The 27145-nt window shown below is 32.6% G+C and overlaps 3 protein-coding genes and 1 long non-coding RNA gene across 5 annotated transcripts; 1 reads left to right on the top strand and 3 right to left on the bottom strand.

Annotated features, from left to right (window-relative positions):
- The first annotated feature begins 711 nt into the window (after positions 1–711).
- On the top strand, positions 712–4598 carry LOC145041986 (uncharacterized). 2 transcript variants are annotated; one of them, XM_078990262.1, is made up of 4 exons: positions 712–811; positions 1481–2336; positions 3032–3619; positions 4244–4598. In XM_078990262.1, the coding sequence occupies exons 2-4, from the start codon at positions 1527–1529 to the stop codon at positions 4283–4285; spliced, it is 1440 nt and encodes a 479-aa protein (XP_078846388.1). In that variant the 5' UTR covers positions 712–811; positions 1481–1526; the 3' UTR covers positions 4286–4598. The 2 variants fall into 2 exon arrangements, with proteins under 2 accessions (XP_078846388.1, XP_078846387.1); XM_078990261.1 differs by lacking the exon at positions 712–811 and adding an exon at positions 818–1051.
- An 11745-nt stretch (positions 4599–16343) lies between these two features.
- LOC145038554 (uncharacterized) lies at positions 16344–17613 on the bottom strand. The gene is made up of 3 exons (XR_013679429.1): positions 17168–17613; positions 16869–17068; positions 16344–16772 (listed from the first exon to the last, which is right to left on the bottom strand). It is a non-coding gene; the product is annotated as an uncharacterized LOC145038554 (long non-coding RNA).
- A 4547-nt stretch (positions 17614–22160) lies between these two features.
- Positions 22161–23277, bottom strand: LOC145039669 (uncharacterized). Its single transcript, XM_078987696.1, has 4 exons — positions 22782–23277; positions 22388–22704; positions 22233–22294; positions 22161–22167 (listed from the first exon to the last, which is right to left on the bottom strand). The coding sequence occupies exons 1-4, from the start codon at positions 23275–23277 to the stop codon at positions 22161–22163; spliced, it is 882 nt and encodes a 293-aa protein (XP_078843822.1).
- Positions 23278–23329: 52 nt separating this feature from the next.
- LOC145039668 (uncharacterized) lies at positions 23330–24067 on the bottom strand. Its single transcript, XM_078987695.1, has one exon. The coding sequence runs from the start codon at positions 24065–24067 to the stop codon at positions 23330–23332; it is 738 nt and encodes a 245-aa protein (XP_078843821.1).
- Positions 24068–27145: the final 3078 nt, after the last annotated feature.

Below are 27145 nucleotides of genomic sequence, written 5' to 3'. Positions count from 1 at the left end.
ATATTAAAGGGGTGTTTAGATAGGAAAAAAATAAGTGTTTATTGCTTATTCCCACAATAAGCTAATTTAAGTGTTTGGATAAAATCCAGCTTATTAGGCTAAATAAGCTAATTTTAATAAGCATCCCTTCCAATGCTTATTGCTTATTGCTTATTTCCACTACAAATAAGCTATAAGCAATAAACTAAAAATCTAATCCAAACACCCTTTAAGAACTACAATCGAAAAACCACTAAAAATATTATGTTATTTTTAATTCAAAGAAGGTTTAATAATGAACAGTTTATTTATTTTACAACATATCATTAATTTAGAATAAAATGCTATCATAAAGTAAGCAAATACACTTTGTAATGAAAAATAATAAAATACATTATCATTTCAATTTACAAACAAAAATAAATATATTATTATATCAATTTTAAAAAACAAAAATATATTGCACACTCATGAAATTAAAGTTAAAAATAATAATGATTATTCTTTTGTCAAATTTCCTCTTTTAAAATTTAGAATGGGTCAGATGGAAATTAAACAAAAGCATCCTACCACATCTCTTTTTGGTTTCATATGAACCCCACCCATGATACTTTGTGATTTAGCTAAAGTTTAAAAGCCTACTCATACTCAAGGGGGTTCATACTACCCCTACCCCCTACCCCCTACCCAACCCACCCACCCCTACCCCACTTTACCCCTTGACTAGTGGCACTACTCCATATTTTCCTCACTTCACTCTTTCCCCTCCTCATGTTTCGCCATCATTCACGGCCATAGATTTCGCCACTAAACCCTGTTTTCTCCATTACTAGTAAGAAACCACATATACCTTTTTCTTTTCAATATTCTCAACATTTTCTGTTTCTTCTTCATCACCAAGAACACAATCTGGGTTCTAAATTTGAAGATTCCATTTGTACGAAAACACAATCTATGTATTTGGGTTTAACTTCCCATTTTCGGAAATGGGTTTCTTGAAGAATGTCAGTTTCGCAGCTTCCCCTGTTCTTCGGTTATAACTTTATTTTATCCAAGAACGACATATAAACATGTAATCTTATCCAATCTGGAGCGTATTTATAATCTTTACTTTTTTTTATGTGATTTGGAGCATAATTTTGCAGCTTTCTTGTCTGGAATTTTCGTTCTTTCTTAGTTTCTGTTTTTAGCAAAATTTCATCCTCTGTACTTTTTAGCAGTTGGTGAAATCCTTATCTGTATAACTGTATCTTTGTATTCTTGCTGATGATTCAAGAACACATTGCATAATTATATTCATATATGTTTTTTTTTTTTGCAAATTTTGAATTCCCATAAAGTTAAATGCTTTCATCGTCTTTTAGGGTTTTCCCGGGTTTCCTTTTTTCTAAAGCCAAGTATGGGATTCGGAATTCTCCTCTGTTTTCTTTTTATATTTCTGCAAACTTTGAGGAATCATATTTATTACTCACAAAATTTCTCATTCTTGTTGAATTTATAGTTTACATAATCTGGGGAACACTTGAAGAACATCAAAAGCTGAAAAAATGGATGAAAAACAGCTCGATTTGAATGCGCCTCTACTCTCAGTTAGACGATTATCAACAACCTCTTCGAAATTAGAAGGATTATCGAACAATTCTAGTAGAAGATCAAGGCCAACAAGACAACAATCCCTTCCAGTTCCTAAATCTCAGTGGGAACCCGAACCAGAAGACACAAAGCCAGCAGCAATTCCGTTCACCTGGGAACAAATCCCCGGAAAAGCAAAATACCCAAAAAAATCAGAACAAAAAAACATCAAAAATTTCCCGATTGACGACCAATCATCAGACGATGTTCCTCCTGACGCCATTGAAACACTTTCCATGTCGTTTTCCTGCAATTTCAGTGAAGAATACAGCGATTTGGAATCTTCAGGATCGTTTTCTTCAGATTTACAAACTCGTGATTATCTGATGAATCGGTTTTTACCTGCAGCAAAATCTATGATTGTTGAAACCCCACAATACGTTGCAAAAAAGCAAGAAGCTCCTGTTCTTGAGCCTCCGAAGTATGTCAAGAAGGTTTATAGTGGGGAACTCAGGCCTTTGTTGCTTGAAAAATACCCGATTACTTCAGTTTCACCTTATAATCATGAAGTTGATAAAGAAATCAATGTGATTGATGACACCAAGAAGAAATCGAGCAAAAAGGGTTTTAGTTTTTTCCTTCCACGAATATGCACAAAACGTAATTCCTGCCTCTCGAATCCAACTCCGGGTCCGAAAACAAAGATTCCGGATTCGCCGGGTCCGATTCCACGGCTCTCGCGAAGAACTTCTTACAGTGGACCGCTAACTCCGAGTATCGAAAAGGTTAGCGTTAAATTGCTTGGTTTTTTATTTGAGAAATTAAATATCTTTTTAAAATTTTTAATTACTTTGAGAAATCTACCATGATTATAGCATTTTACTTTTTTTAGAAGATTATATTTTAAAAAATCTACCCAACTATAGCAATAAAAATTGCTTAGGTTTTTGATGACATGTTTGGATTTTTCAAAGCCGATTTATATGGGTAGATTTTTAAACAACAATGTTGTAATAAACAGATAGGCAAAATGGGAGTAATAGTATAATACTTTCATGAATTTGTCTATTGTAACATCCTACATTCAAATAACTTGATATTTTTTTGCATTTAACAAAAAATGGTATTATATCTCGGGCTGAATGCAAGAAATAACAACATATTTCCACTTATTTGTGTATAGCAATTACAACATTATACTCTCAATTTTTTCTATACTTTAAAAAAACCCCTACTTCGAAAATTTTCTCATTCGGACATTCTACTCAATTATAACAGCTCCACAACACTACGATAATTGGTTAGATTTTTCAAAATACAATGCTTTAATAGGAAGAAATAAAAGCACGGCGCTATAATAAACATATAAATAAAAGTAAGATGCCCTTACATGTTTAAAAACTTGTGCATTTAATCATGAATCTTTTCTTAATTCCTTCAAGTTACTAAATTTGCTATTGTTTGAAAACCTCCTTTGCAGCAAGCAATGGACGCAGTTATTCGAAAAAGAGCCGAAACGCGATCAAAAGAAGTCCCAGAAACCCGTAAATCAAGTCCATTAGCTCGGTCAGGCAACTCACTCCCATCATCTCCCTCCCGCGGCATGTCTCGTAGCGGTCGGATATCTCCATACCGCAATGAATCACCTCGGTCTCCGTTCCACGATGGGGCCCGCTTTCTCGGAGTTCCAAAAGATGTTCAAAATCATCATATAGTTAATAAGCCTAAAACATGCCCTTCATTTAATGTAAAAAGTAATTTTCATGAAAATCCTCCGGTTCCTGAGAAAACGTTGTACATAGATTGGATTGGGAAACCAACAAATGTGATTCCCGATGATGATAAGGTTGAGGGAAATGGCGGCGTTGATGATTCCGAAGTTCCTCGTGTCCCTCCATTGCCTAAATCGCCATCGGAATCATGGCTTTGGAAAAAGATGAGTTTAAGGAGTCCGTTTCATAAGAAGGTGGAACGGGGTTCGATTGAGAAGACTGATAAAAGTGGCCCAAAATGGGAAACGATTGTCAAGACTTCTAATGTGCGGAATGATCATGTTCGGTATTCGGAGGTAAAGTTATTTAAATAATTATTTGATCTTTTCAAGTTAAGTCTTACGAGTGTTGTTTCTTTTTTACTTAATGGACTTAATGGGGATCTGTCTTGATCTAGTAAGCTATATACGAGTGTTACTTTTGACATAATGTAGAAAGAACGACTTAATAGATAAAGTCAAGGAAACGGAATTTTACCCATTACATCCAAAGTTTTGAAATTTTGTTTGAATGCAAGAAAAAACGGTGTACCTAATTATAGCTTTTTTTTTTTTTTTTTTTTTTTTTTTTTTTAAAATTAAGGACACTGTATTTTGATAAAGTTTCCCAATTATAGCATTGTATTTGGATGACATTGCTACAACTGGATAGATTTTTAAAGTAGAATGCCATAATACGAAGAAATGAAAATAGGATGCTATAATACACAAATCACAATGAAAGTATGTTTGCTATTTCTTACATTTAACACTCTATTCTATCTTCCATTTCATTTACCCAAATAACTTTATCCATATCTTACTCAATGAGATAAAAAAGAAACAGGGTCTTAGTTTAATTATACTGAATCTGAACCATATTTACTCGATCCAACGAACTAAATCTTGTTTTTCTTATGAATCTTGTCAAATTTCTTTCAGGAACGGCTTAATATTTCAAAGTACACAGAGATATCATTTTAACAAAATTGAAACGATTGTTAACACATGAAGAATGTGAGGCTGTTTTATTTTTCTGATGGCCCCTTTGGTGAGTCTACTTCAACATTTGCGTCTTTTTTCCTTTTTTTTTTATTTTCTGTAGTTTTAGAGGTGATCTTTTGTGGGTTGTGGATTGGATTAGTTGATGAATTTTGCATCCAGAAGATTTGTGAATTGTGATCATGGTTTATATGTATGATGAACACATTGTTCTCATAGGGGTTTGATTTGTAACAGAAAACTACAGAGATATCGTTTGTGTTTAAAGGCAATGAACGGAGTTTTTATTTATTAATCTTTATATGTCAATGTCGTGTGTTTGGTTTTGTTGACAGTTTTATGTGATGTGTACCACTATTTATGTGATTTGTACCACTATGAGTATCATCAACATAATCAAGATTTGTGAGTATACTTCAATCGATATTGGGTTTATTTTCTTCTAGAGTGTACAACATTTATGAGAACAGGAAAATTAAGAGAAAAGAAAATTTTGAGGATGCGAAAATGCAAGAATATATATGAGAAGTATAAGAATAAGAGAATTCTGAAATCCCTCGGAAATAAATATGTGTGTTTTTCACTTAGTTATGGGTTGAGTTATCTTATTCGGATCACCAAATTTCAATTCATACTCTTAACAAATAGCATTTAAAAAACGTAAGAGCTTTTTCATTGAAAAGATTTTTGAAAAAAAAACTCTCAAAAAGCTTATATTGTGGAAAAGAAAAAATAATGAGTAAAATGATCATTTTACATGTGTAACGAAGTTGGATTAAACGGTAACGGCCAAAAGGGACAAACTTGATGGATTTTAAAATAAGTAGAACCATTGATATCAATTTTTCAAAGGTAGAACTAAACCTATAAAAAAATGAAAACAACATAAATTAAAACTGTAATTTTCTCTATATGCTATCATTATCATTATGGAAGAAGCACATGTAACCTATTACTATAAATTCAAACTTAGTATTGAATAATATTGTATCTACTCTTTAAAAGAGTGATACACATTATACATGACATATGATGGTGTATATTCATTATAAACAAATATATGATATTAACTTTGATTCGTCATCAACAAACAGTTATAAACGAAGAAAAGGCGACCAACAGACAACAAATGCATCAACCCAACAAAACCTAAGCTTCCACCCACTATTGGCACCAAGAAGATCGTCAACAAGAAGAAAATGCCTATATGCAAAAGAGAACCGAACATAATATTTTTCAATTGGTAAAAATATTGAAACAACGAAACATCCATAGAAATACCAAACACCAAAAAGAACAAATCAAAAGCAATAATATTTGACAAAACATTGGGGTAAAGATGTGTCAAATGGGCACCATGATACCTTAAAACTTCTACGAAGCACCATGAAGTGGGATGGAGTCTTAAGCCACAATCTAAATGCCTTAAGTAAAACCCAACTTTACCTATTAGAGGTTCAAAATAAGAATCATAAGATAAAGGTATTATGGACGCCATGAACAACTGAAAAATGGTAGTCAACAATATACCGGTCCAACATGCATGCATCATCCTCAGATCGAACTGATGACATCAACACAACCATATGATAAAGTTGGAAAAATATTGTGACAAGTACAATAAGCAGCAGTCTCAACAACTGTATCTCATAGTTAAAAAGAAGGATTGAACAAGCGTTAAATTCCATTAATAAGGAGGATACAAATGTCACTAATAAATATTACAATCATTAAATGCCATCTAATGAAAGGTGAATCCCCTAGCAAGATAGCAATTTAGACAAAAAAAAAATCATCAGGCTACTTTTTATCCTTTGGACCGAGAGGCTTCTTAATGGTGTACCCAACTCGATATCAAAGTAATTATACCGACCCGGGTCCTATCCAAGGTAAAGATCCACTTGAAAATCCCCACTATCTGAGTAGCAATGGACTCGTTACAATACATACCAGTCAAAGACTCTTGGCCAACATATCCCTAAAGATGCACACTCTATAAAAAGAAACGTATAAATACAAAACATTATGCAACATTCTGTTATGAGAAGTTTCTTATTTCTGGGGTGTGGGCAATAAATGGATCAAGTAAAGGCCTTGAGCTTCAAGGGAATAGGGTTTAGACTCTATTGGATGGTGATAATATTGGTCAAGTGATCTAAGCCCTTGGTTTGTGTTTCAGAGCTAAATGGGTAAAATGGGAAAAGTTAATTGTTGGGCATCTTGCATGGATTATGGTTTTTAGATCGATATGTGTTAAGCTAAAAGTAACTAGATAGAAGTGTGGGGAATGTCAATACATTTATGTGGATAAAAAGATTGCCGAAAATGGAGTTGAAACGAAGAAGTTATGGCTGTTTAAAGTCGCGGTGGATTTGGGTGAAAAGTCGTGGTGTCAGGACCCACGACGTGGCGATCAGTTAAGCCCATAACCATGATTTTTTAGGGTTTTCAACGTATTTAAGCTTAATGTTCTGTATTTTTGGGCATTTATCAACCTCCATCACCTCTAGGACCCATAGGGAGAAATCCTAGCCTCCACCTTCAAAATTTGAGCTTCTCCCCTCTACTATGAAGTTCGAAGATCAAGAAGGTTCTTTTGGTTTCAAGAAAAATTGTTTCAAGTTTGGATTTATCAAAGGCATTGTATTTATGGACTATTGTAAGTATAAACTTTCAATCTTAATTTCTAGTTCTTTAGATCTTGTCATTTGGGGTTTTTGGCACTTTTATTCCATTTTATAGGTAATCTTGGAGTAAGGTGGACTCTAACATCATTTGATCAGTTTAGAATGCTTCTTGAACCTTATGGACAAGGAAAGTTATGATCTTTAGCCTTCCCTTCTATCCATGTAAGTTATCTTTGCCCTTTAGGTCATTTTGGTGTATTAAAACTTAGATCTTGAAAGGTGGTAACCTTGTTATGGATAAAGTTCGAAAATTTATCAATCTAAACATCATGTTGATCCAAATATGAAGGCTGGAGACTTGGATTTAATGGATTAAGTTAAGAAGGATGCATTTTAGGTCCCATTGACTCATTGAGACTTAAATTCCACGTCTTGGTGGCTTGGACCTTCCTATTGGATAAAGTTAGAAACTTTATCCATTAAGACCTTGGACAGGATTAGATATGAGACTTAGAGCTCTTGAAATTGGAAGAAAATGGATTAAACTCGTTTGAGTTGTTCATACCGGTCCCCACGATGTGGCCTTAGACTGCTACGACGTGGCGACTGGAGTATCATCGACTATTTTGGCATTTAGTGTCCATGACTTGGCCAAGGAAGGCCACACCATGGAGAGCTTTTGTTGGCAATTTTGACCTTAGCTTTGACCATTGGATTTTGACTAGTTTGAATTTTGATCATAAAATGGGTAGAAATTAATATTTGGCTAAGGATTGGTCTCGACTTGGATTTATGAAGCTTGGGTTGGCTGTGTTGCTGTTGACGTAGCTATTGAGCTTCTATTGAGTTGTTTAGGTGAGCTTTACTCATTGTACTTGTGGGTTGAAGGAACCAATGCGGGCCCACTATATTATGTATCCTGGTATATATGATGTTATGTTGGATATTTGATAGAATGGTAGATTTGTATGATTACTTGTATTCTCTTGATATATGTTAGACATATAGATCTATATGATTACATGTACTTGCTGGTTATTGATTGTTATTGTATATGTTGACATGTTATTGTTTTGTTGGGTTGAGGCGGTCCTACTTTGTCTTGAAGGCCAAGATACCCAGGGCGGTCCATATATGTTGTAGGCTTTGCAAGGCGGTCTAGTCAGGCCGAAGGCCTAGAGAGCGGTCCATATAGGTTGTAGGCCCTACGAGGCGGTCTAGTCAAGCTGAAGGCTCGGAGAGTATTCCAGATAGGCTGTAGGCCCTGCGAAGCGGTCTAAGCAGGATGAAGGCTCATGTATGCATGATGTTATCTGTTTGCTTATGTGGGGTACTTTGGGGTAACTCATTAAGCTTTGGCTTACAGTTTGGTTTCACGGTTTCAGGTACATCGGATGATTGGGGCAAGGCGAAGGCGTGATCATTCACATCCTCCTACTGATATTTGTTTTGAGAAATTATGATACTCTGATTCTTATGGATTGGAATTTGTGTTTTGTATAACTTTTGGGTTATGAAAATGCTTTTGAAAAATGAAAATTTTATTATGATTTTTGGGACGTTACACATTAATTAAAGAGTAATTGTCACTATAGCCCAACAATGTTTAGTATATTGGTTTAAAAGGTCCTTCATGATTCTTTTTCCTTTAAGGGGAACGTACTTGTGCTTTGCCGTTTTAAAAGGCATTATAAAAGATGTGAAGGGGTCACCCGGTGAACCCTTTCCTAATCATTAGTTGTCATATACCACGTAGTGCCACATCGATTAAAAATAGTCCAAGTTAGTTACCATGTAGGTGTAATTAATTCACCTAAAAAAATGTTTGGAGAACACTCAACTGTCTCTTTTTTCATTTTTATTCTATTTGTTTTCTTCCTATCTGTTCTTTCCTTTCTTCAAATGTTCTTTCTCACAAGCTACTCAATTGAATCTTTGCTATGGTTGTTTACATGGAGATCGATCTTCATTTCGTAGGTATTTTTATGAGGTACTCGGTTATCAGTTACTCATATGGAGCTGAGGAAAGGTTTGAGGATGTCGATTTTGTTGGGATGGACAAGAATGATTTTATGATGTTCATTCAAAGATTCGCCAATGAGAAATGTATGAATGTTTATTATTGCATGCCTAATATTGAGTTTTCTTAATGATTGAGGATAATAGCCATTGATTCCAACTATATGGATATCATCGAAGTAGGGTATGCTTGTGGTTATATAGTTCCTGTATACATGGATCATCTTGTTGTGAATCTTCCTGAATGGCTTAAAGACGAAAAAGATGAAGTATGCAGTCCTAAAGACAAACTGTCTAGTGTAGGTGAAGTTCATGAAAAATTGCAAAGTGATATGGATATTGGCATTGAGATGGATGATTTGGAAGAAGATATAGATGTTGGCATTGAAATTGAACTTGACAATGAACCTGATATGGATGTTGAAAATGAACCCGATGATTGCATCCTTATGAACAAGACAAAAAATGATGAGTTTTTGAGCAAATTGTGCCTAAAGGAGCAATAAACCCCACCCAATCCACCTCATGAAGAGCCATATGTTCAAGTGGATGAGAATAAGGTAATACCTAATGACTAAGCTACTTATAATGAGAATGTTTGTTGGAAAAGGCAAATGTATGTATTAGGTATGAGATTTGAAAGTCCTAAACAATTAAAACATACAATGTGTAATTATTTTGTTGCTAATGGTTACCAGTTATGCTACAAAATATAGATAGTAGGGGACTTTTAGTTAAATGTTGTTCTGACAGTGCAAGTTTAGAATGTGGGCTTCTTGGATTAGTGAAGAAAAGTCCTTCTAGAGAAAGAGCCTTATAAATGAGCATAATTGTGCAAGAAACTTCAAATTAGGATCAATTTTGTAACTATTCCTGGATTGGTAGTCATTACACCACACAATTCTTACAAAAATAGAAATTTAATGTTAGGCTGCTAACGGAAGAGGTTAAAAAGAAATTTGGTATAGATGTGAGTATGGGACAGTGTAGAAGAGAAAAGAAATATGCAATTGAAGTGAATGAAGGAACACTAATTAAGAACTATGTAAAGCTTTGGTAATATGGTGAGGAGATAAGACGATCAAATCCATGATCCACAGTCAAAATGTATGTCAATTGTATTGTAACGCCCCAAAAATAAGACCCAAAAATTTTATTTATAATTTTAATAAAATGTTATTTCAAAACATTGTCATACAACCAAAATAGACAAAAGTATGTTGTTACATCATATCATATCAGAGTAAATCTCAAAATACGGAAAAGGTGGTGTGTGCTCTGCAATCATCCCATCATCCCAAGCTCTTCCCTTTTGATCCTGAAACATAATCTGAAAATCATAAGCATGAAGCTTAACGAGTTCCCCCAAATAACCCATACCATACATAAATAAACACATGCCCAACATCGAGTCTCACTTGGGCCCCGCCCGACATCGAGCCCCACTCGGACTACAGATCTATCATTCATTAGGCCCCGCCTGACACCGGACCCAGCCCGATACACATAATAAACATATGAACATATAATCATGCTAACCTATGTGATAATCATAAAACAATAGCATACAACACAGTCATCGGGCCTCGCCCGACATCGAGCCCCACTTAGTATACATACCAACACATAACACATGCAAGAGTCACGCAAACTTCTAACATCCTAACATAATAGTCGTGGTTCGACATTGGTGCCTTCGACCCGCTAAACCCAGTGAGGAAACTCACCTTAGACTACTGAATCTCATAGATAAATCTCTGATTGTTGGCCCACTAAAATCCCCGCGCTATAATCACAAAATAACATCTAAGTAATAATTGGGTCCCGAATCACACTAAAAGTCCAAACTAGGGTAAAAGACCATTTTACCTTTTACCTAACTTGGCCCAAGGCCAAGGCCTAAACTAACTGTCCAAAAAGCCTAAATTCCAAAATAATCACCCAAAGCCCAAACATGACCCCATTTTCCAAATTGGAACCAATTCTCTTCATGAGCTTTCAACCAAAACAGTACAATAAAATATCATCAGCCCAAAAACAGGATTCTGATGGACGAACAAGGCCCAAGACTACTAAGGTACGACATGGTCCCAATACCGAGAAGCCCATAAATCCGAAGCCCATTACTGAGTACACATGGAAGACTCAGCTTGTACGCTCAATGTACTCTTTTTGGGGCTTTTACACGCAGCGTACCTACTTGTACTCCCAACGTACTCCCTAACTTGTCCAACTTCCATCATTAAGCTCTTAATCGGTTAAGACTTCAACCCAACACTCAGATTTGACTTCCATAAGGTGGTTTATCATGTAAAGTTGGCAACGTTACGTGCATGCATGGCTTAATGGGGTTCTAGGAGCTTAAAAGAACCTAATAAAGGGTCTTAACACATGCATGAGTCCATAAAAACCTCAAAGCTAGCATTTTTATGGACAAAGAGACCAAAAGAACCCTAAATCTACCATAAATCACTTCTGGAGTGAATCAAGAGGCTCAACAATCATTCCATGGACTCAAAAAGCACAAAATGGCACCAAAACTAAATCTAACATCATAGATTAGCAAAATGGAAGCTTTTTACCTCACAAGGATAGCAAATGATGAACAAATCTCAGATCCTCGAGCTCCAAACACTACCCCAAAAGGTTCACTTTTTTTCTCCTTCACAAAGCACCAACGATCACTCTTTATGGCTCAAAACGCTCAAGAACTTACTAGGGTTTCGATTTCTAGACAAGAGGGGATGAAGGCTTTCTAAACATGACCAAATGAGGCTATGTTGGCACTGGCATTGGCGGTCAACGTGTAAGGTGTTTGATTCATTAGATCATAAGGTGTGACCTTACAATATTTTACAAGAACACTTACAAGTACCAAATACATGGGACGAATGATAGTAATGTGTGGCCACCTATTGAGTTTATACCACTACTCCCATCATTGAAGAGAAGAATGTCAGGTAGAAGAAGAGACACGTCTGAAAAGCTTTCAAGACACACTGTATCTAAGGTAAGGAAATGAATTTTGTGTAGTCCGTGTAAACAAGTAGGACATAACAAGGTAATTTGTCCTTAAGCTGAAAGACCTTAAGTTTAAAGGCCCACAAAACTAAATTTTAAGAAAAGGAAATCAACAGTTAGGAAAAAGGAGAAAGAAATTGTGGAGCAAAATCAGTTGGTGAAGGAGATAAATGAGCAAAAGCAGTTGGTGAAGCAAATAGTGTAGCAAAATCAGTGGTTGAAGGAAATAGTGGAAGGAAAGTGAACAAAAAGAAAGATGGTAAGAATAAAAGAAAAAATCTTACCATCTTTCTTTTTGTGAAAGGAGGTGATAATGAAAACCCAGTTACATTAGATGATAATTGAGTAAAACCCAATTACATTTGATTCCAAATCGTGTAGAAAGATGGTAAGAATAAAAGAAAAAATCTAAGAGAATTGAGTAATTCCAAACATAAGCATTCATGGTAAACATCCATGCTAAACACAGTTACATTACAACTTCTTTATAATTAATTCCAAATTACTTTTATTATAACTTGTACATAATTAACCACAAAAAAAAAATCCAACTACAAATTATGTACAACTTCAACTTAAAAACTTCTAATTCAAGCTTCTTCTTGACCTAATCACTCCAGTTATAATCACAACTTTACTGTTGCACTTTAATTCATCTACCCAAGCTATAAAACCTGAACAGACTCCCTGAATTTGCTATTAAGTGCCTCAATTAGTAAATGTTAAAGAAACTAAGATTACAATAAGAAAATGAAAAACTACATTTTACCTTGTTTCTACATGCGTAAAATGGTTTTCTTGGGTTATTGGTAGTCGTTGATGTTCGTATACTTACAGGACTTCCACAAACATAAACCATCTTTTTGAATTTCTTGGCTAATAGTCGAGAGTTTATGAAGGAGAAAACAAAGTGAGAGATTGAAAGAAGTAAGTAAACATCCTTTTAATAGATTTTAGTAGGCCAAAAAGACAAAAATACCCCTATCGTGCAAGGAACGTGGGGTTCACTAACACACTACTGTTTCCTTTTTAATCTCCATTTGCAATTAGGAAATCAAAACATATGTACAACTGTGAACAATGGAAAGTTTAGATATAAAATCCCTAATTTCAAAAGGTCTTTTCCATTAATTATTGGATTATTTCCACTAGGGTTACAAAATGCCTGACATCAACACATGTCTAGGGCTGTAAACGAACCAAACGAACACGAACAAGGTCTTGTTCATGTTCGTTCATTTAACAAATTACTTTGTTCATGTTCGTTCATTTATGTTCATGAACATGCTAAACGAACATAAACGAACAAAGATAAAAAAAAAACACAATTGAACATATATGAACATAAACGAACATACAACATAACAATATAATAAAAAATAATTGAATATAGATGAATATAAATAAACTTAAACGAACAAACATAAACGAACGTAAATGAACATCATAAAAGAACGTTCACGAACATAAATGAACGAACGAGACCATTGTTCCTGTTCATTCATTTAACTAAACGAACGATAATTTTTGTTCATGTTCGTTCATTTATTAAATAAACGAACATAAACGAACTTCCTGCCGAACAGTTCACGAACGGTTCGCCGAACGTTCAGTTCGTTTACAGCCCTACACATGTCTTTTTCATTCAACCATATATACCGGCAAAAAATAAACAAGAAAAGGAAAAACAAAACATAAAATGGAAAAACAAAACAACCATATATATACATATATATATATATATATATATATATATATATATATATATATATATATATATATATATATATATATATATATATATGCTTCATGATGTCTCATTAATAGTTCATCCAAGCTTCATAACGAAGTGAGCACAACCACCATCATCGCGAGCAAGCACACCATTATGCCACCAATCGCTAGACCAACAACTTGAAACTTCTTGCCATGGTCATCCAACTTGTGCTGGAGACTCATGTGGTCAACCCTATAGGCGATGGAGTCTTGACCTAGCTGCTCCTTTAACCGTTACATCTCACTTTGGTTCTCTTCAATCTTCTCGCCACAGGCACATAAATGAAATGCATGTCATTGTAGGTAAGACACTCACGAGAATTTAAGGAGTCAGGGGAAGGTCGTGGATCTGACATATACGATGTTTTAGGTTTTTTTTGGAGGGTTGTTTGGCCAAAAATGGTAAAGAAGTTTTAGGTTTTGTTTGATTTAAACCTGACATGGGTTTGTCGAGTTTTAATATACCCACCACCTTCGGCGATTACTTGGGTTCTAAGAGTGGTTGGGGAGTTGGTGGAATTAAATTATAGTCATTAATCCTTGCACATGTGGCGTCGTTTCGACTTAGTAGCGAGTCTGTGTTGACTCACCAACTTAGTTGGCAGATGACAAAGCAAAGTTACCTCCTAAAATGGGTAGAGGTACCTTTTAAAACGGTATAACACAAGTACGTTCCCCTTAAAGAAAAAGAAATCACGAGGGGCCTTTTAAACCAATATACTAAACATCGTTGGGCTACAGTGATAATTATATTTAATAAACAAACTCCACTAGAAAGTGGGTAAAAATAAAGACATCCGACATCCACGCAAACATATTTTGGGCCAAGGGCGTAAACAAAAAGGCCCCATAATTTAAGTTTTATTTAGGACGAAACACATAAAACACACGATAGTTTGGCCAAAATATATTTTAAGAATCACATTTTGTTTTGTTTACAAAAACTAAAAATAAAAAAAATAAAAAAATAAATACAACATGCTAAGGTTACCATGATGAATCACTAAAACCACCAAAGTTTATTACATTGTGCAAGCACATATGATTTAAAAAAAAACAAAAAGAACAAAATAAACTTGATGCTTAAACTGAATTTGTGTCAATTTATAATGGTTTAAGTTATTTGTATTTAACTTAAAATTAAAATTTTCTATTAAGGCCCGAGGAGCTAGTTATCTAGAAGACAATAAATTTATTTTAATTTATATAAAAAAATTATTGAGAAAAAGATTTCTAAGTAATTGAACTTTAAGGATTAATAAAAAGAAAAAAGATGCAACTTGTGGAAAATCAAAAATTCTAAACCGCCCCAAGAAATGAGAACTCAATTATTATTTTTAAGAGTGAATTTACATATAAGGCTTCGTGTGTAATTCATTTGCTGCCGCTAATATGACGTCGCATGTGTTCCCGGCGGTATTTGCTGCTCTTGAATGTTTTTGTTGGCGGACTATCCCCAAGAACCAACGTTAAGTCCGTCGGCCGAATATCTAATTTTGGTTTACTAGTATTATTTACTTGCCCCAGTTTTATTCCCTTTTGAGAGTCACCCATTTTACTAGTAATATCACTAGTATTATTTACTTGTCCTATTTCCATTCACTTTTGAAAGTCACCCTTTTTACTTTACTTGTCCTAGTTCCATTCCGTTTTGAGAGTCACCCTTTTTACTGGTAATATCAACAAGATTTCCACTTCAGAAAGTGTGCAGGAAGAGGCACATAAACACATTTAATTAATATATTCATTTAATACCGTTCTTTTTATTGGTAGACAACAATGACACCACACCTTGCTCATAGGCAAATATTATAAGAATGGTAAAAACTTATGTGGCGTTTATGTGTCACCAAAATTTTGTAGGCAACAAAAGTGGCCAGTATATATAGGTCCAAGGTTGACCCACCTAAGAAACAATATATAAAAAATATATGTAACCTATCTTAAATTTTATGAGTGAACCACTAGGGCAAAAATATTGAGATAAAACAAAGACTTTTTTTTTACCCATCTTTTATATCTAGAGCACAAATATTTAGTTCACTTAGAATAGAAATAACTCAATACAACTTAAAATTAGATTAAAAAAAAAGCAAAATCGTGAATATTGATTCATCATTCAAGCGTCAGCCCTCATCATTATGCACGAACGAAGTTATAAGTAGCAGAAAATACTTTAACTCTTCATGGTCGCCATCGTCATTCACCACCGACCCGACCCGCTAATAATAATATTTTTTACTCTTTCATATTATCAGTTTAATTTAAAAAGTGAACCATGTGAACTTCTATTCTAGATTCGTCACTAGGCAACAACATCACGATACCATTCAGCCTAACGAGAAACAACTATACATGGAAAGAAAATTGGTGTTGTAATGATTCGTACAAGAGTTGTTTAGACCAACCGGGGTACCAAGCATGAAAGAAGTCTGGCAATGAACCACGACCATGAACACCACCCCGGGTGTCTGTTGTGGCCCGTGGTCGTGGTGGATCATGGTAGCGACAACTATATACAACGACCAATCAAATTCGTTAGGTGTTTGACTCAAAAGACTAGCCGTTCAAAGATTAGTTTTGGGTATATATTTTTTTTAAAACCTATAAATATCACTACATACTAAATTATTTTTCACACCATTCTTCTATTCCTCTATTTACACACATAAATTTGTATTGTTTTAAAATCCAAAAACCATGGATTCAATCAAAATACCCACCAAACTATTCAAACCGCAAACCCGATAACGTTTTTGTGTTAGATACAACTCTTCGCCAATACTCGGACATGGAATCTCCTCAAGATGGTTTTATGAATTTGCTCAAAAGTGCTTCACCTATCCAACAAACTCAACATTTTCAACAACTATATCAACCTTTCCCACCATATCAACAACCCTTTCCTTAACAATTCCAAACCCCTTTCGTATACCAACAACCTTTCTAATCATAACCTTCACAACCACGCTTTTCACCCCCTAATTCACCAAATTTTGTAGCCAAAACATAACCTTCACCACCACCTAACCAAAAAAAGAAAGGAAAAAAACTTGTTAAAACCTCTCAAACCAATCAAAGTGAATGGACGAATTGGACAAAAGATGAAGAAGAAAAGTTACCATAAGCATGAGTTTCGGCTTCCCAAGACCCAATAGAAGGAGATAGTCGAACCTTTAATTGTTTTTGGAAAATTTTTTGAAGCGTGTTCTATGGCTTAACGTGAAGTGAAAGTCGAAATCCCGACCAAATTAGTTCGAAGCGGTGCAATTTGAAGCTAAAATGTGGTGAATTCGGAGAAATTTACAACAATCTTAACAACCTATACAAAAGGAGGTCAAACGATTTCGATGTGTTCAAGGTGGGCATAGATCAATATAAAAAGCAACAACAATTTGAAAACATTTTTTGTATCTCAAACCTTCGCTAAAGTTGAAGGATGCTCCAAAATGGAAAGAGCTCACCTAAGGGTCCTCTTCTTCCGGTTCGAAGCGTTCAAGAACCCCGATGGAACTTCACAACAATCAGACGACTGAACACACATCGACATCAATGGTGATATGATAGATCTTGAAGATAAACAACCTCTTCGTCGGCAAATAGGAAGAAATATAGCAAAAAAAGCGACTTCGACGAATTCAGGATCTAGCGTTATCGATCATTTTGGAGAAAAAATTGATCAATATATTCAACTACAAGAGAGCAAGGCATCGATCATGAATCGGGTAGAACAAAATTGCTAGAAGCGCAAACGTCATGTCTAAGAGACACAAACGCCGTTTCAAACAAAAAACAATTTGGAAATATTGAAAATGAAAGTGGACGAGTATGAAAACAAAGATGTGGAGATTTGTCTCGCACCGAAAGAATCCGTGCAATCGAAATATAGTAAAACGGGGTAGTGTGTTATCTTTGGAATTTTTATGTTTTTTGGTAATTTTTTTCATGCACTTTTTTTTTTTTTTTAAATTAATGTAACTTTAAAAAAATTAATATAATGGCTTTTTTTATTGAATGAAAAAATAGTTTATAAATTATGTTTTTATTGCATTTTTTATTTAAATTTAATTAAAAAATGATATAGAGTTTTGTTTTAGTAATATATATACCAAGTGTTAGTGGTTTTATGTAGTAATGATGTAATGCCCACCATATAAATGGTTAGTGGTGACCGGTGGGTAGTCCGAATGACTTTATAACAAAAATGTAACAAGCACTTTACCAACTTGCTAAATAAACCGTTTGAATTTGGTTAAACATTATAATATATACTAGGTGTAAGATAGATGTATTATATGTGTTCATTTAAAAAAAAATTAAATATGAAATTTTAAATATTTGAGAAGTTTGAATTTTTAAGAAAAGTTAGAAGTATTGAATTATTAAAATTAAAATGTCTTTTTCTCCTAAATTTAAATAAATAATTTAGATAAATAAACAAAGGAAACTAATAAGATTTTAAATATTTGAGAAGTTTGGTATGCATTTATTACTAGGAAGAAGACTCATGAATTAGATGAATTTATTGAAAAGAAAAAACTAAATATATAATTCTAAACATTTGAGAAGTTTGAATTTAAAAGAAAAATGAGAAAAAAAATATTGAATTATAAAAATTAAAGTGTTTTTTTCTTTAAATTTAAACAAAAAATTTAGATTTAGATAAACAAATAAATGAAAGTAATGAAGTTTTAATTTAGTAATTTTGAAATGAAAAAGAAAGTTCATTAATATGCATTTATTATTGAATTTAAATACTATGTAGAATTAATAAAATAGAAAAAAAAATCATAAAATGACATATGAAATAAATTTTTTAATTCAAAATAACCACAAAATGATATTTAACAAATTGAATGAGATTGTGACAAGTGGCAAAAAACCTTCATTTATTACAGGAGAATACATTTAAAAGTTATGTGGAATTTAATAAAATGGAAAAAAACCACAAAATGCCATATGGAATAAATTTAATTGAAAATAACCACAAAATGACATGTGGCTAAATCAATAAAAGTGTGAAATGTGGCAAAAAAAAATTTCATTTATAAGAGTAGATACAAGGTGTCAAGTTTCTAAATGTTATACGTGATTTGACGACAATATCAAACCTTAAATTTTTACAAGCCGTGGTGATACACATCCTTTGTAAGACATGACTTAACGCGGTAGTTTTATACATAATTAATATATATATATATATATATATATATATATATATATATATATATATATATATATATATATATATATTCTAATATTATTCATTTTTACATACATATATAACTTAAATCGACATTTTATTAAAACGTGAGTTTTTTTTTTAAAACAATGACTATAATATTCCCAAAATAAGGGTAGGGGTGGTGCCTAACTTGCCACACTTATTGGTCCGGACCTGCCAGAAGACTATATAAAAAAAAAAAGATAAGTCATAAGGTAAGGGGCATCTCTTTTCTATCCCATTGTTACCTTACATCAAAATACAATCTCGTCCTGACTTGAGCATTAGAGAACAATACCCAGGAGGCAACCCCCGAATAACTCCTGGCGCTTTGTTTGTGTCAACATGTTGCATATAGAAACACACCAACTTGTGATCTTCTGGATAACTTATAATCGGAGAAGGTACATATCTTCATTACAGTTTTACATAATATCTGTATAAAGCAAAAAATAATAAGTTATTTATTAAGGGATAATGACTTAAAAGGATAATATATTTTTAATTTGTACACATTTAGTCACTGATTTTTTTTCATCCACATTTACCCATTCAACTTGTTAAACTGTACACATGCAGTCCTTATGACCGATTACTCTAGGTTAGTCGGGAAAATGACTTAATATGGTAATATATTTCTCATTTGTACACATTTAGTCCTTAATATTTTTGTACATATTTAGTCTTTAATATTTTTTTGTTTCAAAATAAGTCATTTTTGTTTTTGTATTCATTCAGTACTTATGAATGATTTCTTTAGGTTTTTCTCACGACATCTTACGTGAGACAATAATTGATGAAGTGTGTGCGGTTGTTGATGTTTATGTGTAATGTCTCATTTTCACAACCAAAAATTTTCATTTTGAAATAAGGAAAAACTCCGTAATTATAAATCCATTATTTAGAAAAAACATTCCAAAATTTATCGAAAATCAGAGTAATATAAGAAATGCTTCAATATTGTTGATGAGTGTGTACAGTCATGCCTTCGCTTTCCCAAGATCAGTGATAGAACCTGAAAACATAAACAATTGGGTAAGCATAAAGTTTAGTGAGTTTCTCCCAAAATACCCGATACAACAAACGTATTATCATGCATAACGGGCTCACACTCATCAGATTAGAATACCTTGGCCCAATCAGTCTGGAATGCGAACGCAACAAGTCCAATCAGTCATCGGACTTGAATACCCAAGGTTTTTCGGCATGTCACTTAACCCAACCGCTCTTCTCGAGCCTCCGTGCCTACAGTTTACAGCCGGTCCGCACCAGGTATCTTGGCCAACAACATATAGCATGACCACCTCAATCTATCCCCCCACCATATGACTATCCCACATAAGATGTTGTGCGGAAAACCTAAATAAATCATTTTATAAGTACTAAATGAGTACAAAAATAAAAATGACTTATTTTGCAACAAAAAATATTAAGGACTAAATGTGTACAAAAATATTAAGGATTAAATATATACAAAGTGATAAATATATTAAATATATTATCTCATCAAGTCATTTTTACCGGCTAACCTGGAATAACTGGTCATAAAAACTAAATGTGTACAATTTAACAAACTGAAGGGGTAAATGTGGATGGAAAAAAGTCAGTGTACAAATCAAAAAGTATATTACCCTTTTAAGTCATTATCCATTTTATTAAATAGTTAGAAAATAAAAGTTATATTTTTAAGTAAAATTTCAAGGATGTTCGGATGATATTATCATTTATCATTTAGGAAAAACGTGGATTGAGAAACTCATTGCCGGAAAATATGTTAGGAATCGTGCATGCTGTTTTAATCGTTGGAAATATGATTTCAACAATAATCGTAATGATACACCACCATTCAGTGTAACACATTTATTAGCTTATAAAAAAGTTGGTATTTCATGCAAGTTTTTTATGAAATAATGATAAACCACGAGTTATTTATAATAAATGGTCGTAAATAAAAAATGATATGTTTTAAACTAAAATAAACAGTTTAGCATAAAATATTAAATAATTACAATTTTGGTCCCTGGGGTATACTGTATTTTCGGGTTTGGTCAAAGGGCGAATCAGCTATTTTATCAAAGTTAACAGGTGAGTGGTTACGTTTAAACGGTTAGAACCAAAATCACAGCAATCTAAACCATAAGGACGGTTCATGTAACAAAATTAAAAGATAGACTGAACTTGTAAATTTTAGTATACCACATGGACCTTTTTTAATTACTCTAAGAACAAAAGCACATTAGGATACCATCTTGGGGGCCAAATAAGTCATTTGACATGCTAATATAAGAACAAAATCAAAATAAAAAAAAATTATAAATTTTAAGCGAGCATCCTTAAGACCCATGAGTCATGAAGATGAAGCAGTGACGAATCTAGAACCAAAAACCATATGGTTCCTTATGTAAATAAAACTAAAAAAATATGAAAGTGTAAAAAATACTAGCGGTGACGGGTCGGGTTGTATGACTAAAATATTTAAACATCAGTTCAATAGTTATAATAAAATTTTTACAATTGAACCGTACGAGGTCTTATATTTTGAAACATTGTCACAATTGCATCATTGCCAATACCTTTTAATACATTTTTTTTTCAATATAAGACACTAAACTATCACTCAAAAATTGATCACTCATTTTGTTGCGTATATCAGTCTTTATTAACTTCATTGTTGAAAATGCACGTTCTACACTTGTTGTTGCTACGGGTAAGATCAATGCAAGTTTCATAAGAAGGTAAATCTTAGGAAAATATTATATGCTTCTTTTCTTCAACCATCTTTTTGGCAAGATCTCCAATACTCTTCAAATCATTAAATCGCTCATCTTCTCGCACATCTTTAATGTAATTCCAAGTTCCACTTCCAGAACTCGAAGATCATATTCTGTAGGAAACTCTTTCGGATAAAGTGAAGTCATTTTCATTATTTTTTCTAAATCAAAGGCTTTGAAAGATCCACTTGGGCACAAACAAGCAATACAAAGAAGTAAATTCGTGTTTGCTTCATTAACGCGTTGGTTCAGCTCTTGAAGTTGCATATCAATCACTTCCTTGAATACATCAACTTGATAATGGTGCAAGTTGTTAACCTTGAAATATATATATGTATACATATATATATATATATACACACACACACACATATATATATATATATATATATATATATATATATATATATATATATATATTAATAACTAACAATAAAACACAATAAATTTATAAATTAGTGTGGTAGTTGGTAATAAGAAACATTACTAACCTGTGAACCTCTGCGACGACTGTATCCATTAAAATATTCATCTTCCAAATCCACAACTTTAACTTCGTTTTTAGCACAAAACAAAGTAACTTTCTCTAAAAGTGGTTCCCATCCTATATTCCTAATTCTTGAATTGCTTTTTTTGAACTACTTACTTGATTCATGACATTTATGATATCTTGGTCTTTTCTTTGTAGTATTGTATTCAAATGATCCGTCACTCCCAAGATATCAATCATCAAATGTAGACAAAACACAAAATCAAACGATTTTAACCATTTTAAGATGCGAATTGCTTCAGCTCTACGATCACGATCACTATCAAATTCACCAAGATCTTCAAGTACATCACAAATGGAAGCATATATGGTTTGGATATTTAATAAAGATGCAAAATGAGAACCCCATCGAGTATCAGACGGTCGTTTAATACCGACTTCTTGATTCAAACCGGCACCACTCTCAAGCTCACCTAAAATAAACCACATAAGAAATGAATTAGTCAAATAATTAGCATAAACAAATGAAAGTAAACTAAATAAAGCATACCTTCAGCCAATGCTTCCATAACTTTATCTGCTTGTTTTTTTCTTAACTTAGCCCGTCGTTTGTAAGAAGATCCAATAATATTTAACAGCCGAGAAACCACATCAAAAAAATCATTAACCGTCGTGTGATTCTTTGCAACAAACACTAGGGCTAACTGTAACTGGTGAGCAAAACAATGAACAAAGTGTGCGGATTTTGTTTCATTCATAATCAAAGTCTTTAATCCATTGAATGCTCCACTTATATTGCTAGCACCATCATAGCCTTGTCCTCTAATCCTACTAGGATTCAAATTCCGTTTTGAAAGCATATCATAAATGGTAGCCTTTAGTGACAAAGCTGAAGTGTCATTAACATTTCTAAGGCCAACAAACCTTTCTACAACTTCACCTTTTCTATTGAAAAATCGCAAAACCAATGCCATTTGTTCTTTACATGAAACATCACGTGACTCGTCTACTAAAATTGCAAAAAAATCATTTCCAAGCTCACCCATAATAACATTTAAAATTACATCTGAACATGCTTGCACAATATCTTTCTGGATTTCACCGCATTTCATTTGTGCATTTTTTTGGGGCATTTTTTAACACAACACGATCTACAACATCACATCGATCGGCTAACCACTGTAATAGTTGAAGAAAGTTACCTTTATTATCCGAGTCTTCTTTCTCGTTATGACCATGAAATGCTAACCCTTGCCGAAGTAGGAACCTAACACAATCAATTGAAGCATTCAAACGAATACAATATTCTTTCTCTTGTAAAGTAGTTTGTTTCTCAAAAGCAGACGTGATTGATTGTCTTTGGTTCATCAAACTTTGGCACTTTTGGACAGCAGTAGTGTGTGGAGTTCCTTCTTTGTGTTTATCTATTCCTGATTTCCTATTCCAAGCCTTGAATCCAGATTTTACAAAATGATCTGATCCACCTTGATTTGGTATACTTGATTTGAATAGATAACAACATAAACAAAATGCAACATCCTCTTTTATACTATATTCTAACCAATATTTATTATCATCAAACCAAGATTGAATAAATCTTCGAGGTTTACCTCCAAAATCACGTGGTGGGAATTTATGATTTAGAGGTTGGAAAGGCCTTTTTTGCAAGTATGCTCTTCTAATTTTATCTTTTTGGTTTACATGATAGAACTCTATACTTGGTCGTTCAAACGGATCAACAGATAATGAGTTTAAATCCACCTTTGTATACTTATGTTTTTGTTTGTTATCTTCTTTCTTTTTATAAAACTTATGCAAAGACATTCTTAATTCCATGATTCTTGATTCTTGATTCTGAAATTGAATTATGAAATTGTATGTTACAAGAGTCTCAAACTAATAACCATTATCAATATTTTGTTATCATATATATATATATATATATATATATATATATATATATATATATATATATATATATATATATATATATATATATATATATATATATATATATATAAAAACAATAACAACTTAACAATGTGCTCAAATTTCAAGTCTAAATAAATAGTGAAATTGAATGGATATTAATCAAATTTTAAGAAGGTTAATCAACTAATCAAGACAAGAATTCTAAATAATTACACTGATACGTGGGTCATTTAACTACACCTTAATCTAATTAAATTCAAGTATAATAAGTAATAAATACATGTTCTTCAAATAAATGAATCAATATTCAATCATTAATTCATTATTCGTGTAAAGTTAAAAGCTTGTGGTGGATAATTAGTGAATTATACAAATCAATGAATCAACCATAATTAATACAACATTACAATTTACAAATACAAACCTGTTAAGTGTTGATCACTTCATTATCACTTCATTCACTTGGCTACTTTGACTTTTGCTGGAGTCTAGCTTAATTACTAATACTATGCTCTAATGCTTTATAATGTTGTGGCTGGAGTTTGGACAAATGGAGGGAGACGGCAGTCGGCACAAGGCAGCCGATGTTCAGTTTCTTTTGCCAAAATTAGTTACCAAAACTACAAAACCTTTTTTTTTTCAAAAATAATTAGATTGGACTGTGGATTAATGAAAGTGGGTTAATATATTAGGCTGTTAAATATAAAAATATGGGCTGATGATAAAATTTCGTTTGCTAAAAATAATTAGATGGTTCCTTTCATAAAAATTAGGTAGTTCCTAAATTTTTTTTATATATCCTTGTTCTGTGAAAAAAAAAAAAAAAGTAGGTCCTAGAACCCACCTTGTGACATGCTACCTACGACCTGAGATGAAGGCATATATTTAGGGCTGTAAACGAACTGAACATTCGGCGAACCGTTCATTAACTGTTCGACGGAAAGTTCGTTTCTGTTCGTTTATTTAATAAATGAACGAACATGAACAAAAATTATCGTTCATTAAGTTAAATGAACGAACATGAATAATGGTCTCGTTGGTTTATAAGGTTCGTTTACGTTCGTTTATGTTTGTTCGTTCAAGTTTATTTATATTCATCTATATTCAATTATTTTTTATTATATTGTTATATTATATGTTTGTTTCTTATATGTTCAATTGTGTTTTTTAATCTTTGTTCGTTTATGTTTGTTCGTTTATGTTCGTTTAGCATGTTCACGAACATAAATGAACGAACATGAACAAAGTAATTTGTTAAATGAACGAACATGAACCAGAAAATCTCGTTCGTTTATCTGTTCGTGTTCGTTTGTTGTTCGGCTAACTTAAACGAACGAACATGAACAAAACCTTGTTCGTGTTCGTTTGGTTCGTTTACAGTCCTACGTATATTATAAAGAAACAGGATTTTAAGCTTTAACTCGATTGGGCCTTGGATCACTTCCAATGTTAGTACAACATATAAAGTTGTAGAAGTGACAAGACACTTAGACACATGAATTCAAGGGAACATAGTTCAATAGATGTAATAGATGTATGTATGTCACATCCATAATCATTGATCTTTTGACTCTCAAAATTTCTACTAATTTTATTGAACAGGAACTTCTTATTTTAAACATTATGAAATTGTTCATTATTTTCAAAAGATTTTTTTTAAGCTAATTTTTTTTACATCTTTATGTAATTTTTTGAATCTTCTTCGTTTAATTTTCTATTTTGGCAAAAACCATGTTTTTAACAATAAACATTAAATGAAAAAACCTTTAACGAAATAATATACTACGATACCGGAAATTTTAAAGATAACCTTATTGGATTTTATTTTGAAAATATAAAAATAATAAAGATATTACATTACATATCTAATTATATAATTGACAAATGATTAAAATAATTTATGAATACTTGGAATTCATATCTGATATTATAGTTAATATGAAATTAAAATTTGTTTTTGAACAGCATGAAATAAATTAATTACTCAAATGGTAATAAAGATATGAAGTTTAAATAGAATTAGGAAACTAAAATAAAATAGGAAAAACTCTATATAAAAGTCATATATTTTTAACAGAAAAACCCACTATTTTATTATTAATACTATTACTTTTTTTCTAAAAACGTCATTCATATTTATAAGAATTTTTAGAAAAAATTATGCAGATTAAGTAAAATTATTAGAAAAGCAAATTTTTGACGGAATGAAATCTGTTTATATGTTATTACAAATTTATATGCATAAACCTTAGTTATGTGGCATCTATGTAGCAAATTATGTAGCAAATATATGAAAAGGATTTTCTAATATGTGCCTTAAGGGCACATATAAGAAATTAATCACAATTATTACCATAATTAAATGTTAAACACATTAATTATAAGAAATATTACCATAATTAAGTATAAAATTCATTAATAATCTCTATAATTAATGCACTTCACATTTACTTATGGTAATAATTGTGGTTAATTAATACTTCTTATATGTACCCTTAGGACACATATTAGAAAATTATATTTCCTTTTATCCTTTTATATTTTCTATATTTGATGTAACTAGAACCAGAACTGGCACCAACATTTTCTAAGATATTATAATTGGAACCGGAACCCTTCTGGGGAACCGGGTTCCGTGTATCCAATCTCCATCCACAAAAAAATATTGTTTCCTATTTTTACTGTTATAACCGATTTGTTTTCTCAATTCCGTAGTTCTGTTCATTATGAGGACACTGATAGTACTAACAAATAAAACACATAAAATGGATATGAGGAGGGCCGATCCATAAGATTTCTAAAACCTGGGTGAAAAGACTTAATGATGCCCTTGTGTTCATATTTTATACCATAGGGTTAACACTAAACCTATATACAACAAAAACTTATAACGTGTCCTAATTATTTGTCGGCGATTCAGTCATAGGATTAAATTTGCTGAAAATGAAGGCTTAATAAGATTTCCCACAAGCTTGTCGGAGA

Source organism: Lactuca saligna, chromosome 4 (assembly GCF_052625555.1).
Source record: "Lactuca saligna cultivar CGN05327 chromosome 4, ASM5262555v1, whole genome shotgun sequence".
Taxonomy (NCBI): Eukaryota; Viridiplantae; Streptophyta; class Magnoliopsida; order Asterales; family Asteraceae; genus Lactuca; species Lactuca saligna.
Note: the sequence above shows the minus strand (reverse complement) of the source record. Positions and strands in the feature narration are given on the sequence as shown.